Source organism: Micropterus dolomieu, linkage group LG01, assembly GCF_021292245.1.
Source record: "Micropterus dolomieu isolate WLL.071019.BEF.003 ecotype Adirondacks linkage group LG01, ASM2129224v1, whole genome shotgun sequence".
NCBI lineage: Eukaryota > Metazoa > Chordata > Actinopteri > Centrarchiformes > Centrarchidae > Micropterus > Micropterus dolomieu.
Genome location: NC_060150.1, coordinates 35,723,000 through 35,739,482, shown reverse-complemented (window position 1 = coordinate 35,739,482; position 16,483 = coordinate 35,723,000). Strand labels below are relative to the sequence as shown.

At 41.1% G+C, this 16,483-nt stretch overlaps 1 protein-coding gene across 1 annotated transcript; it reads left to right on the top strand.

The window, feature by feature from the left end:
- Positions 1-2,305: 2,305 nt before the first annotated feature.
- On the top strand, positions 2,306-3,940 carry bhlhe22 (basic helix-loop-helix family, member e22). The gene has a single exon (XM_046067928.1). The coding sequence runs from the start codon at positions 2,406-2,408 to the stop codon at positions 3,210-3,212; it is 807 nt and encodes a 268-aa protein (XP_045923884.1). The 5' UTR covers positions 2,306-2,405; the 3' UTR covers positions 3,213-3,940.
- Positions 3,941-16,483: the final 12,543 nt, after the last annotated feature.

Below are 16,483 nucleotides of genomic sequence, written 5' to 3'. Positions count from 1 at the left end.
AAATTGACAAACACGTCTACAAACATTGAGTTAATTAACAACAGTTTCACAGAATGTAGCTGAAGATTTTTACATTACATTTCTCAGTATCGTCACATTATCAAAGGACATCCATGCATTTGGAAAAAAACTCTCTTTTCTGGCAAACTTTGTCATTTTTAGGGCAACATACTGAAGGAGGCAGAGCAGACTTTTCTTCAAAGCTCCATTCTTACTGCACAATATGTAGCTGCCAAGGTACCATCTCAGAGGGGGTGAAAAATCCACACCATATTCGCTGTGCTTTCAATTGGCCGGGCTAAATTGTAATGACTGCTAAAGGTACCTTTAATGTGTGCAGCACACATGCCATGGTAAATGGCCATGGCAACTTAGAGGCAGAGTGAGATTTTTGTCCTTAATGCATTGCAGCTAGTATCTAGCTTCTAGGGGAGAGTAATTACTGAAATGGCTTTTTGTGTAAGCCTGAATTTTCTGAGCTGAAGAAGAATGTGCTCCCTGGGCAAGCAGTTACAGAGTTGGTCACATTGAATCTTAGTGCACTGTGGGGTTCCCTGGGCTACAGTGAAGACACCTGTGGAGTTTCTTTGAAATGGAAAGTAGCTCAGGTGTAAACCGTGGAGCTAGCAGCACCATGGACAGCTCCTCTGTCCTCAGACACTACGCAACGGTTGCTATAAACTCATGAGCTAAATTTATCCCCAAACCTTTTAGGATTCTTTTAGTACTCCAGTGATTTAAATTTGTACTTTCAAAATATTGAGGGACTTGTGACATAAATTGCAACTCCAGTGACTTTCATTAGAACCCACTTGCCTGCAAATTCACAATGCAAGCTCTGCCGTTAAAAGCTAAGGTCTGAAGCCCAATCTGAGTTAATATGTGATGGCATCAATCACCAGGTTAGAAGGCAGTATACAACTGTTTAGTAAATTGATCTTCAAGTGTAGAGTGTAGTGCCCCTTTAAGCAGCTTCAAAGTTAGAATAAAAAATATATATTTCTCCACGATGTCTGACAGCATCACTTACATTCTGCATCTGCTTGTCCCAACACTCAGGTGAGGCTTTTTCATGGTTATATTGAATATATTATTCAAATAGTTTGTTTATGGCTGCTTCTGCACTTAAAACAGAAGACTTGGATGTATTTTTACATGTCCTCCTGTACTTGTTATTGACACATTCAGTAGAATTAGAAACCTCAAGATGTTCACTCAAAGTTTTAAAAAAATGTGGGCCTAATGATTTTCTTTTCCATACCACATGCGTTTGGTAATGATGGCATGCCAAAGGGGTCATGTGGTTCAATAAAGCTGGATAAAGCTTAAGACGATCTCAATGATGTTTGACTTTCCATTAGGGGTATACTACACAATACAGCCCAGTAGATGGCAGTATGAGCACAAGTAAAACTTAGTAGAGGAGCAGGCGGTGTCATGGGAAAACTGAGATACATACTACAACAGTGAAACATAGATTATCGTGTTCATTTTGGAGGACGTTTGCCATAAAAACCTGCAAACATGCAAAATGAAAGAAAAGGTATTTGCTAGTTGCGTGATTTCAGAAACGCTCAATGCAACTCAAGCCTGTAACAGCCTCCTGTCAAGTTTGATAACGATAAGCTTGTTCTTTCGCTGAATTCAAGTGAAGGTCTTGTGTCACACTTAAAAAGGGGGAGCTAATGCAATAGTGACAAACGAACGAAAATCCACAAACACGCTAAATAAAGTTTGAATGATTTGTCCTGACTGAAATGAAATCTCCCAATATTAAATAAGAGATTGACTAAAGGCAAACGTACTTTGATTTGCAACGTCTCTCTTGAAACACACACACACACACACGTGAATGTCACACAAGAGAATCACTGAAAAAAGCCACTCCGTGATTCGAGGGCTTTCTAAAAAAACACACTTATAAAAGGGACTTGAGCACACACACACACACACACACACACACACTCAAAGGGAGAGCACGCGGTATTGTTTGTCATCGTTTAAATGCCATTAATTAAAACGTTGACCTGATTGGGTAGAGAGTGAAAGGGGGAGAAGGTGTCTCTATCCCAATAGGCGAATCATTTTTAATAACCCGCCTTGAGATAATGATGTAAAAAGACTGAGGCGTCTGGTGCGTAACGAGGATCATCGCGGAGATCCGGCGAAGGTGAATCAGAGAGAGAGAAAGAGAGAGAGAGAGAGAGAGAGAGAGAGAGAGAGAGGCACTTATTACGTGAGTCTCCTCCTCGTCTCCACACCTCAGCTGACAAGTCGGGCCAGCCTGCAACTTTAACACTGACACACAACTAAACTCGTAAAGGACAAACAGAGGAAGAAACTCAGACGCGTAAAGAGTTTCCAGAAGCGACCGTTGCCTGCAACACCGCGGAATCCACACGGCTATGGACAGAAGGATGAACTTGAACGGCAGCGCAGGGGACATTTTTCACAAAACTCTCAGCGCCGTGTCCACTAAAAAAATGGACCCTTTCAGGTCGTCAGCCGGCATTGAACTACCAGCCAGAGACCGCCAGTCGCCAATCAGCTGCTTTGACCAGACCGATCCAGACCCGATTCAGCCGGGAGGACTGGCAGGAGGTAGAGGGGGACCGCTGGGTCTGCCGACCGGATCTTTGTGCGTCAATTACGGTGAGAGCGCCAACAGGACCTCGGTGGCAGAGAGCAGCGGCGGAGAGCAGAGCCCCGACGATGACAGTGACGGCAGGTGTGACATGGTCCTTCTGGCCGACGGGCGGACGGTGCCAGCGGGGAAAGGAGAAGGAGGTAAGAAAACCAAAGAGCAGAAAACACTGAGGTTAAACATCAATGCCAGAGAAAGACGACGGATGCACGATCTGAACGACGCGCTGGATGAGCTCAGAGCGGTCATTCCTTACGCGCACAGCCCGTCAGTGCGGAAACTCTCCAAAATTGCCACTTTGCTGCTCGCAAAAAACTACATCCTCATGCAGGCGCAGGCACTGGAGGAGATGAGGCGGCTAGTGGCGTATCTCAACCAGGGCCAAGCCATCTCTGCCGCCTCGATACCGGCCACCACCGCTCTCGCAGCACCCGGCTTGGGCGCGTACGACCAGCCGCCTGGATATCCCTTCCCCACCGGAGTGGCTGCGTCCTCCTGTCCCGATAAATGTGCTCTATTCAACAACGCCACCTCCAGCCTCTGCAAACAGTGCACTGACAAGCCTTAACTGCGGCTGACAAAGTCTCACGAAGAAGCACATGAGAGAACAGACACCACTTTTAAGAACACTTTTGGAGAGGGGAAACCTGTGAGGCTACTGTTGTTGAAGTCAGGACGCTAGAGACAAAGAAGTAATGCCGATGAATACTTTTATAATATTTACTAAATGCATTCAAAACGCGCTTTTTTGTTCAAACAATACTTGATTGTGTATATAAATCATCCTTAAAGTGCTGGTATGAGTGGCAATGAAGACCAAACAGAAGTACAGTACAGGCCTGTAAGAGTGGCTGCAAGTGTTGAGTGAGTTGTTGGTCACTTGCTCTGTTATGGACCCTTTTGGAGATTTGGGTGACCTGACAACCTGCGACTTTTTCACTTGAATAGATTGACATCTTCCTGGAGCATTAGTCCAACCTCACTTCTGCTGCTTCCTCTCTCTCTTTTTTCTTATTTTGCGGGTTTTCTTTCATTTGCTGTTTACTTACTGGTCCAAGGCCTGTTTTCATGAACTTTTCTATTGAGCACGTGGAATGTCATGAACAAGGGAAAGTTAAATTAATTAGATGATAAGTTAAATCTTTTAACCAGTCTGATATGTATGTGCAAATCCAGACATTTGTTAATAGTTGCGCACGCCTATTACAGTTCTTTTTGGGGGCAATATGACATAATACAATTTCAGAAACATTTAGAAAACCTGAACCAAGGTTTATCAGGTGTTTTGATGTGTCTTTTGTAATTTATTAATTTGGATATTTATATTGGATATTTTGCTTGCATTGCACATTGTAGTCTTTCTTAGCTGCTGTATCTTTTGCATTTTTTTCCTTCTCACACAAGATTATCGAGGTCTTCAGATTAATCGCATTGTCAGGTCAAGCTGTGGATTATTGTAGATACTTTGGTTATTATATGAGCAAAGAGGTCCATTTGTATGTATTTCAGTGTTGAAAAGCTTTATTAAAATATTTTGAACAACAAGTACTTCTGATTATTCATCTGGGGTGAAGTTTAGTGTCAGTGGAATCAGAGTAAACTGACTTTAACTTTTATTTTGTATTTGATACATACACTTAACTTCTCAACGTGAATTTTTTTTATTTTTATTATATTGGCTATTATTATATAACTCGTCGTTTTTGTTTCTGAGGGTGATGTAGCTCTTATTTTTCGGTCTCGGACTCTCACCAGGTGCCAAGTACACTGAGAAAGAATTGCTCACTAATTTTCTGCTCCATCGAAACCGGTAACTTTTCTTTTCTTGAGCTGTAAGTGACGCCAAATCTTGGGAGCGAAGGCCAGACGTGGTAGGCGAATATTGCCCCAAGGCAGAAAGATTATGATTGTGCTCCTCGAACAAAAAACACAAACTTCGGCGACCATTATTGTGACTATTAAAACAATTTCCATGACGGTGTGTAATATGTTAATTCGAAAACAAGTGTGTGTGAAAGCCGTCTACTGTAATACCTGGCTTCACATAATGAAACACATCGTTAAGGCAATTAGACCTCCAGAATGTGATTAAGGAATGTAATTACGACGCTGTTCATTGCCGTAATTTGGTGTCTTTAATCACAACGGAGCCATCAGCTGCACTGGCCCTTTGTCCTCCTCAGAAGCACGTCCATATCAAAACATTTCGATGAGGGCCAAACAACAGAAGTGTTAAAATACTCCTGAAATATTTTACATAATGTCAGTCCTTCAACCAGCCACTCTGGATGTATATATTTAAAATTTAGATAGGAAATCAACTTGGACGTTTTGAATCAGATGTAAGCACTTGAAACACTTAGGCCAAACACAGTGAACACCATTTCCAATTATGCACGAAGGCTGCATAAAAGCCACAGTCTAAGTTCTATTGTTATTGCCTAATAAAAGTAGAGTTTTTACTGAGGTGTAAGTTGCTAATACTGAACACTTTGTCACATAAAAAGTGAAGCCTGTGTGTGTGTTCTGAAGACTTCAGCACCATGGACAGAGGCAACAGATTTGAAACATACAATTAATTTTTTTTCTGCACCAGATGAATTTATGTATTGCTTTTATTTACTGTAGATTTTCAACCATTAAGTGTAACTCTTAATAATAATGTAAGACTGAAGCAAAGATTCACAGCTCTGTAGCAACAAATGGTAATCTAAATTCAATGCAGAGAGGATTTAGTTCAAACTTGGCAAGTGGACAGTAGACATTAAATAATTCTTTGCGGATGATTAAAGAATTTCTGAGGGCAAAAGGACCACCTAATACGTTATTTCCTTAACATCCCTTTTCAAATGTTGAAACATAAAAAGTCACTTATAACTGTTTTTGGAACAGACAATATATTGAAATATAATTTCAATTCTCCCAACTGACTCATTTGCATTTAAAAAAAATAATATAGCGGACATTTAATCAATGTTTTCTTCTCATAACTAAATCTTTATCTCTTTCTTTATAAAAGTGGAGAATAATGATATTGTTTCAGCAGTGGTCCGTGGTTTTCACCAGTCTCCAATTTCAGCTTTGTATGATGAGCCATTCCGACAACAGGGTCATTACAGTGTCCCATTTAATCCCATCACACTCCTGAATGCCTTGGATCTTCACAGAACAGCTCTTAATCAAGACTGGAAATAATCAGGAGACATCAAAACAGCCCTGGCATAAAAATCCTGTCAGCTGCTCCTGTTGGGTATCATCTCGTTTCAGGATTTAACTCCTGATATTTTAAGTTTTGACACAGAAATGTCACGTTTTTTTCCCCAACACATTGTTTGGTAACTGAGACTTCACAAAAAACATTAATTATGCAATGTGCATTAATGCACAAATGACTGGAGCATTTAACCCATACTAATATTCACATTAGCCCAGAAGAGGAAATTCCCCAGGGGTGAGACAGAGCCATATGTGTGTGGAAAACAGAATACAGCATCCAACAGGAAAACGGACCACAGCACAAAAAAAAAATCAGTTCAAAGGCAGAAAAATATTACAACTACCAAGGGGATGACGATATTTAGGTGGAGCACAACAGGATTTTAAGTAAGATGTTAAAAATCGAACACCATCATCTCATCTTGATGTGGGAACTGCTAGATACTCGGTGGTGTTTCAGCCATCACTGCAAGCTGGTGAAATGTCATGTACACACAAGGGTCTCAGAAATGTTATGCGGATGGGTTGGCCTGGGCAATGATACAGCACTCAGAAGTTTCATGGAAAGATAAAACCGGGAGGGCTCAAGCTTTTCTCCACTGGCCACCAACACACAGCCAGTAGTCATAATAGGCAACATCGTTTTTATTCATGAGTCTAATAAAGCCTGAATCTGTCTTAAAGGCGTTTACAGCAAGATTCAGGGCTCATGAATAAAAGTGGAAGATAAAAAACACCCCTTTTCATAAACCATAAAATGTCCAATTTACCATATCAAGGGCCAGCAGGGTGCCTATTCATAACGCGGATGTGATGTATGCTAAGGATGATAAAGATGAAAGTCAAAATATACATAAGAGTATTGAATTGAAATGTCCCCTTCATATCAGTAACAGGCAAAACTCGGGCAATGGACTCATCCATGCAGTGTCATACACTGTGTATAAAGATATATGTGCTGCACTGGCTGAGGCACCAAATCAACTGCTGGGTGGTTATTCACTTTTGTCAGGCTACTGATAGCAAAGCAAAATGTTGTCTTTGTGTTGTGCAGACACAATGTTAATAAAACTGTACAACTGAAGGGGTCATTTCTGGTTATTTTAAGTACACACCCAATGTTTTTAAACTATTTAATCTTCACAATGGGTTTTAAAGTATTCTTTGTTTTCGCCAGACCTCTCAGCTTTAGGAGGAATACCTTTCATAACTTGTAGAATCCCTCAGATTTCTTAAAATCAGCAGGCAATGGATTTATGGAGAAGTAATGAGAAGGGGCTCTAGAACTTCAACTTGTACTAGACAGCCTGATGCAGTTTAAGGCACTTCATTAATTGTATTTCTCTAAAGTTAAATTGACAAAAATGTACCTAAAAGTGCAGATCCCTCCCCACCTCCCTTGCTCATTTATTTTGCCATAGTGTTAAATGATCACATTTTTGGAGCTCTCTTTTCAAAAAAAGTCACCTGATACAACCAGATCCGCCGATTACTGTATCTGGGATATAAGGCAAGAAAAGCCACTTAACTGAAGCCAAATATATGGCAGCAATCGTTGTCACACTACTAGGTTAATTGTAAAACTGGAAAATCCCAAGAGCCTCTAGTCATGCTCCGTTGGAGAGAAGTGATGCAGCACCTTAAATTAGAGGTTCCCCTAAAAACATAGCAGAAAATATTGTAGACTTTTCTGAATAAAGCTACAACTAGGTTCTAAACTTTATTGATACTTTAAAGATTATCTATATCATAATCTGTAAACACATAACATTGTAAAGCCTCATCGATATTTCAAACAACTGTCCCCGCAACCCTCTTTTGGTTTGCTTTTGTCATCCTTGTCTCTTACAGTGTTTTGTTCTGTTTTTGCTCAATATGAAAAAGTTTCATTACAATTAGTGATTTTCCCAGAGAGTGTGTTTAGAAACATAGTGCTGTAACTTCTGAAATCTGACAGTATGACCTGAACGGCTACAACCTAATAAAAAAAAAAAGTTACCTGAACTACATTCTAAGTTGACAACTTTCTTCACAATCAATGACATTTAATGTACATTTCCAACTGTTTTCCTGCTTGCCTAATGAGCTCTTAATTCATTATAGTGGGAATGTTTTTTTCTCCGAGGCAGCCTTGAGGTCAGGTAAACATATGGTGGCGTGTTTATCTCTGAAAGCTCTAACAGGGTACAATAAATGACGTAGTAATGTGTGATTATCCTCTCATCTGGAATACAATTGTTGGGTAACATCTCAAATATTCAAACTGCTTCCATATTAATCAGATTATTGTCCCAATCCTCTAATCCCTGTTTACCGATGGCTCTGTCTTTGTGCCGTAATCTGATGTTCTTTTATTCCTCTGGGATTAAAACGTGTCATTGCAGAGCGCAGTAATTTGTGGTGTTGTTTTGGACACAGCGGGCTCTCGTCACTGTACAGGTTGTTGTTTTTTTCCACAACAACAATTCACTCTGGATTTGAGCAAACAAAAATAGGTGCAATGGAGTAAAGTGCTTTCACTGTGCAAATATTTGCACCGAACAAAATGAAATTATGAACGCTGTTGGGAGACAATTCATTTGATTTGTCGACATTTTATGGTGCTGTTGCTTAAAAGAAACTTTGAGCTTGGGTGTTTTTCCCTTCGGTTTCTGAAATTGAAAGGGAAATAGCTTACACCATGATCAAAATTTACATACATCTGAAAATGCTAAAACAAAATCAGATCACTAAATTGTGTTGTGTTGAACTCCAGGCTCCTCAGACAGCTGTGAACTTTCCTTAACATTCAGATAATGTGCCATTGTTTGATTAGAGTGGATGTAGAGCTCACAGTGACCCAGCAGCCTCCATGGATCATGTGAACAGCAAAAACAGCATGATACTCAGATGCACTCGGACACACATCCACAGCAAACTTCATACACAGTCAAAGCTTTTAAAAGGGTAATGAAAACTAGAAGACAAACAAATCATGGACTTGCTGGAATCCCTGCTTTTGGTCTCTGTCTGAGTGTACGGATGAGTGTACATGGACAGGGCTCACTTGTCCTGATCAATATGCAGATCCTGACCCTCTCAGGGTTCATTAAAGCGGAGGCGAGGTGGATTTCATCTCCAGTCTCTGATATTCATTAACTCTGGCTTCCAGATTGAAATTAAGACATGCGGATGACACAATAACAGCGTGAATCACTCACTGCTCATTTCATATACACGCACACTTTCTCTTTGTTCCCCTCACACAGTCAGGAGATCACGAGACAAATGAAAGACCAATAGTGAGGTGCGGTTAAAGCTATAAAGAAGCTACTGTCTAATACTACTTGAATTGTGTGTTCTGATAGTGACAGCTACTTGTTTACGTGTTGTTCAAACAACTATTATTACCTGACTGCTGGACCGATTTCTGATTAGAGTGTAATCTAAAGATTAAGATGCTTTACAAACAAGGTTAACTATATTGTTAACAAAAGGCACAAAACAGACATGAAAACAATCCAAACACTGACTGGTTTTGAGATAATTTACTAAGTTACAATAAATTGCATCCTTTCTAGGAATGTGGAATTATAAAGTGGATTTCAATCTAAAATGTGGAAAGAAAAAACAGACGATCTGCTTCCCTCTGTTGAAAATCTGTCATGTTACTAGAGCATGAAACCCTGGGCCGTTAGTGTAACACTTGCTTGGCTGATCTTCCTGATGTGCTGAGAGCTACGCGAGGCTTCAGTGTATCTGTCTGAGCAGAGGTCTTTAACAGCCATGAATGCCAAGCATGGGGGAGGCAGGCCAGGCCAAGCGTAACTACGGCAGCCCAATGTCCTTGGCTCCACGGCGGCCTTCACCTCGCACTCCCTGCACAGTGAATTTTATGGCTAATTTCCGGCAATTTATCCTGGCACTTTGAGAAGAGAGATTCCTGCGGGAATAATGTGCATAATTTGCATAAATCATCCAGATAGAATGCATATCAGCATGTTACCCCCCTGTCTGATGCTGCAGCGTTTACTTTGTAATCAAAACTGACTCTTTTCCACCAGCGTATGCACAAGAGCCATGAGAAGGGGGTCTGAGTTTAGCCGAGTAATTACAAAAGGAATGAAACGCATAGAGGCTCATGCACAAAAAGCTACTTCAATAAAAATAACCACACATTTTGGGAAAAAAAGATCTCAGATCCATTAGGAATACATAATCTCAGCATCACAAATATTTTATCTCTAAATTTACTTGTTTTCAACGCTGATGCACAGACCAAAGCAGTCTCCTCCTGCTTCTGAAGTGCCACATTTTCACACACAAATCTCACATGCTAAAGCAAATCAATTTATTTCCTCTCAAACTAGGCACGTTTTTTTTTCTCTCTGACACACTCTAGGATCAAGTTCTCAATTTAATCTGAGCCCTTCACTTTCCCTGAATATCTTTCTTTGTTCTGTGCGTTGTAGCAGTGCGCCATCAACTACAGCTTGGTCCACAGGCCTGTTTTCAAAAGCTCCCTCTTTGTAAGCGACCGATTGTCTGAGGAGAAGAGACGGGGGTCAGCATACCCCACCCCCCCCTTGCTGTGATCTAATTTGACGTACAGTGAGAACGTGCATATTCTATTGGACTGCCTTCGTTACTATAATCAGCCGTGGTTAAATCGACTTTGTTGGTCGAGGAGGTGCGAGACGACAGAGGGAAATGGAGGAGAGAAGAAAGATGAAATTCTGGATTTTAGTGTATTCAGACACATAAGGCATGCGGCCTGATGGAAATACTATACAACACACAAGCTGCAGAAGAGGTAGTGGGTTAACTAATCTGAGCAGACAGACAGACAAAACATAGCTGCATGGAGAAAGAGCGCTGAACTCGTTACATGCATTCGATTTTGTGACTGACAGGAAAGAAGTGGAAATGTGTGTGTGTGCGTATTTTAGAGAAGCAGCTCTCATCAGAGTGAGCAGTTTTGTGTTGCCATACTACCAGGTTCTTCATCCCAGAGTCTCAAGATCTCAGATGGTATCACTGGTGACAACAGGACAGTCGTCCGCCGGGTGGACGTTAATCACAATAATACAGGGCAGGCTAATCACGACTCACTGATCAAGCGACAAATGACATGCCTGCCGTACCCACTGTAACCAGCCCACTGCGGAGGGATTCACACACCAAGACTAGCCCCTTTTTGTGGGGGAGGGAGGAGGCGGACAGTGGTTATGAGGCTGGTGCACAGCCATCCAGACAATAATTACTCGATGACTGTGGTCACATTAGGGATCAGTCAAAGCAGATTAATTTCGACTGATAGCATTGGTCCCTCCTAAATGAAGATTTTCTTAATAAGAGTGAAATTGTGTCGCTGAGAGGGTTAGGGACTGTGAGGTTTGCTATATGGGGTACTCCAATTACTTATGTGGAGAGACAATGTCTTCTTTGCATGAATCAGATTGTACTTCTGAATGTCAGTGCAAAATTAGCACGCAAATGTGTTTTTCAAGTAGCCTGGTCTAATGTGTGCGTTTATAAGCGTAGACTGTATGCAAAAACACAAATGAGGCTGTGTGTGTGATATGGTAGGCCTTTCGCTAAATACCCAGAGACCCAGAGAATTACCCAGAGCAGAGAGGACAGCATCTGTTTGTGTGCTTGTGCCGAGCAAACAAGGCAATTTAGAGAACACCAAGGGAGCAGCTAATAAACACAACCTTATTCCCCCTTCCTCCAACACCTGGCTTTGAATAATGCAGCGCTATAGTGAGGACGCTTGTCTGTCTTTGCGTGATTGTGTGTGATGCAATGTCAAAGCCTGGTTGACCTGACCAGGCAGGTTGCCTGTATGCATTTGCATGTGTGTATGTGTATGATATGTGTGCATGAGCAAATGTGTGGCATGTGTGTGAAACCATTCATCATTCTACAGTGAGAGGCATGCCAGTGCTGCTGGGAAATGGCAGGTCTGTGTCCCATCACGCCCGGGCGTCTTTGTCTGTACTGCCAAAGCTGCGCCAAAATGTCTGCCCTGGATACCTGGCATCGAAACAGCACTTTACTGTACACAAAGGTGTATGAATACCAGGATGGTAGAGACTGCTCTCTCTCACATGAATGCTAGTCACAATGGCCTAATAGCAGGCGTCCTTTACTTTATTCCAGGCAGAGGAAATGGATGTTGTCATCTGCATTTTCAAGATATTACACTTAAGACAGGAACACTATGATTTAATCATCTATAAACAGAATTTTGATGCCATAACCTCTGTAAACTTGTTTAAAATTCATATTCACCCTGCAACTGTTGCAGTAAACATGCTTTAATGAGACCTGCAGCTTTGCTCACTGCCACTCTCTGATATGTAGCCAAAGTGACACCCAGTAAAACCATGCATCAGACCAGACACAAAATGGCCGTCCGGTGCCAAACCCCGCCTTGGCTTTCACTTCATATCACACCACAGGGCCTGACTGGGGACTGAAAGCTTTACAGGGCATTTAGAGAAAAACTCACAGCCCTCTATCTACATCTGCCACTAACAGGTATACAAAGGCCTTTCATGTTCCTCCACAGCACTACAGCCTTATAACTGCATACATGCTTTAAAAAAACAATACGGAGTGCAGTCAAATCCACTCAGTGATCCAGTTTGCCCTTCAACTATGAGCACTTCAAGGTCTCCTCAACCCTCATGTCACATACCTGGCAGCCTCAGAAAAGGTTCTATCACCCTTTGAGCCTTCGAGCCAAGAACATCCTGGAATAAAAGAGTGGGAGAAAATAAGTGCAAAAGGGGAGATTATTCTGAGTTATTACATTGATTAGATTTCCAGAATGCTAATTAAAAGATGTTAGAACATGGGCCCAGCCAAGGATCAGTGGACGCTAATGAGGACCAATAGGCCTCCGTAATCTGTGCTGTAATGACAGTGGTTTAAATGTTAAGTTTGCAGGGAAGAGAGTGGGGAGGTAGATGGACGGATGGAGCTTAGTTACAGCCGCAATCACCACTAATGGTGAGGTATCACAGTCTCAGCAAAAAGAAAAATAAGATGAGGGAAAAGCAGGCAGAATTCAATTATACTAAAGGATTTTTGCCCAATAAAAACATTTTATTATTAGACAATTAACAGGATGGTTTAATGGCTGAAGGTCACATACCCCCTTGTCATGTATTACGACAAGGCCTTTGTAATATTACGGGGCAGTATCTTTTAATGGGAAACCAGTTATCCCACCCTGGTGCTCCTTCTCTTGCTGTTCCCTCAGGTTTTATGATTTCCACACTTTCCATGTTTAGTATAAAACAGTTAAAAATTGTGTCCAAATAAGTATCAAGCGTGCAGTACGTTTTCACTGTTCCTATCAAAATGTTCTGACTTTGGATACCAAATACTTGAGTTACTTTAAGGTAATGGGGAAAACAATCTCAGCTTGAAAAAAAAAGAACAATGTATTTTAATTTCAAATTGTGAAAAATACTCATTATAAAAGTTCCTGAAGCCCAAGATGACATACTCAAATTGTTTGTTTTATTCAACCAACAGTCCAAAACTCAAAGATATTCAGTTTATTCTCATATATGATGAAGAAAAGCATCAAAGGTCTCAGGTCTAAGAATTTTGTTTTTGAATAATCGATTATCTTAATAGTTACTGATGAATTTTCTGTCAATTAACTCATCTATTAGTCAACTAATCAGTTCAGGTCTATTCTACATAACCAACTAAATACAGAAGGGGAGGAATGACAATAAACAAGGTTTGAAAGGAGGAATCAATCTGCAGCAAAAGGAAATGGCAGAATAATACAAACCAGACGATAAAGAAGTCAACTGAAATTAGAAAGGTCATTACTTATTCAGTGTATGGTCGTTATTTGCAAATGATTCTTGCTGACAGGTGCACCCCACACATTTACAAAATAGAGCATATCACTATAATCAGCCTGCAAATTTATCACAAATAATGACTTTTGTTGAAAAGCAGGGTGGTAAATACTCCAGGAAAATATCACCCTAATGAGTCTCACTGTTTACGGATTTTGGTGTGCATGTTGGAGTGAGTTCAAATAAACATGATCCTGTTATATGTTGCTTCACACTGCTATGGACAAATCCCCAGACCTAATTACCTATTTGGCTTTCTTACTTCATGCTAACAAGTCTAAGAGTCTACAGCCACTCTAGTGGCTCTAGTGGCTGTAGACTCTACAGTGGCTCATGTGAGGAGCCTCACAGGCTGTGAGCTAAACGCCAAGATTAACATGCTAACATTCTGAAAGTATCTTTGATGTAAACTTTTACAACTTTTCCATGCATTTAATATGTACAAAATCAGTTTCGAATTGCAGTGTAGTAACTGGACTAAAGAGAAGAGTTTACAATAAATGCTAACATGCTGATGTTAAGCAGGTATAATGTTTACCATGCATCAGTATCTGAGCTTAGTATGCTAGCATGCTAAGATCAGAATCAGAATCAGCTTTATTGCCAGGTATGTGTACACATATGAGGAATTTGACTCAGGACATTACATTGCCCATGTACATTGCTCATGATGTGCTTACACGTACAAAAATACCATAACACAATAACAAAATAATAAAATAAAATCAGTATAGTATAGACAACACTAATATACACACTATGAACAAAACAATATAGACATATTGACAAATAGTGCAAAGGATGCGAGAGTAAACTATTATTCTCATTATGTACATGTTGAAGGTGGATATGATATACAGGTACACATACATGTACACATGTACAAAGTGTGATGGAGCATAGTGCAAAGGATGCTGGAGAAAAAAAAAAAGACATATGACCTTATATGACCTGAGGTAGGTGTATTGGTATACAGTATATACAATATGACATAGTATGAACAGTACTGAAATAGAGAATGGTGAATAAATAAATAATAAGTGGAAACCAGTAAAGAGGTGACTGATTAGAGACAGAGTTACTGGGTTATTGCACAGGAACTGTTCCTGACACTGTGAGTCTGAAATCAGATGTTCATCAGCGTGATGGCTTGTGGGAAGAAACTGCTTCTGTGTCTGTTGGTTTTGGCGTACAGTGCTCTGTAGCGCCTACCAGAGGGGAGGAGCTGGAACAGGTTGTGTCCGGTGTGAGATGGAACTGCAGTGATGTTTCCTGCCCGTTTCCTGACTCTGGAAATGTATAAGTCCTGAATGGAGGGCAGGTTGGCACCGATGATTTTTTCTGCAGTCCTGACTGTACATTGTAGTCTGTCCTTGTCCTTTTTGGTGGCAGATCCAAACCAGACAGTGATGGACGTGCAGAGAACAGACTGGATAATGGCTGTGTAGAACTGGAGGAGGTCCTTAGGCAGGTTGAGCTTCCTAAGCTGATGCAGGAAGTACATTCTCTGCTGGGTCTTCTTGATGATGGTGTCAGTGTTGGGCTCCCACTTCAGGTCCTGGGAAGATTAGCTAATCAGCACTGAACACAAAGTCTGAACAGTATTTCATGACAATCAATGTAATACTTGTTTTCAGCCTGGACTAATGCGGAGGACGGACTAACAGAGAGACAGACTGCCCTCACTAAAGGTCTAACTTTTGAGTGCCTCGTGGTTAGTGCTCCAGCATGTCAACTTTCTCTACTGGCGATGACACACGGCATCACGAGGTACCAGGTATGTGAGAGTTGTGTGTTTAACCGAGCTTAGGGCTGAACATCCAACCCGCCTTATGGTGCAGAAAAAAAAAGACGCTGAAATTACAGCGGGGGTATGACAATGCTGATAGGCTATAAAACCATGTCATTTAATTCTCCCTCTCACCCCCACACCCCACCGCCTCAGCGTGGCTCTCTGGTCTACTCACCATTAAGCCAATTCATCACCTCTTCAGAGAAGGCCATGAGACAGATCCAGTCTATCAGTCACTCTCTTAAGGATGTGGTTACTATTGTGATGATCAAGGATTTGTGCGATATTAAACATGGTGAGCGCTGAGGCTAAATTTAAACATTGACTTTAGAGAGCTGCTCAAAACAAAACAGCTCTATCCTGAAAATGTGAGCATGAAGAACCCCCCATAATAATATCACAAATTAAAAAATGAAAACACTGTTGTAGCAGTATTGTAAGATTGTGTCTGCCACTTGAAGCCAGTTGTTTGATATGTCACTTTTATAATGACCTCTTGAGAGAGGACCCCTGGATTTGCATTCTGGGTCCCCGCTCCTGTAATGGAAAAAGGTACAGCAGAGCATATTTCACTGGGCCTGTCAAACCCACTCACGCCCCTCTGCAAAGCACTCAGGAACTTCATTCCATTGCTGCCCGTTCTCACGGCCGCACTATGAAATTGACTATGACAAAATTAGCAAACCTAGACTGTTTGGACACATTCCCAATATAGTGGGTTTCTATTTTTTTCAAAATGCAATCAAGCCCTGGAACATCAAACATGAAGTCTCCTTGAAAGTTGTTCAGTTTCTTTGGTGCAATATCCAGAGCGGCGATAGATTTATGTAATCGCAAGCTTGTTAGGGAGATTTCTCAGGCCTATTGACAGTGACGTGCACTCGGATTTGGCAGAGGTGACATCTGGGAAGCACAATTCTGCTGCACCACCACGCAAAAGCAATTAGATATCTATATTCC

What these genes read in the sequence shown, in the direction of transcription:
- bhlhe22 (XM_046067928.1), top strand. Translation starts at nt 2,406, where the DNA reads ATGGACAGAAGGATGAACTTGAACGGCAGCGCAGGGGACATTTTTCAC.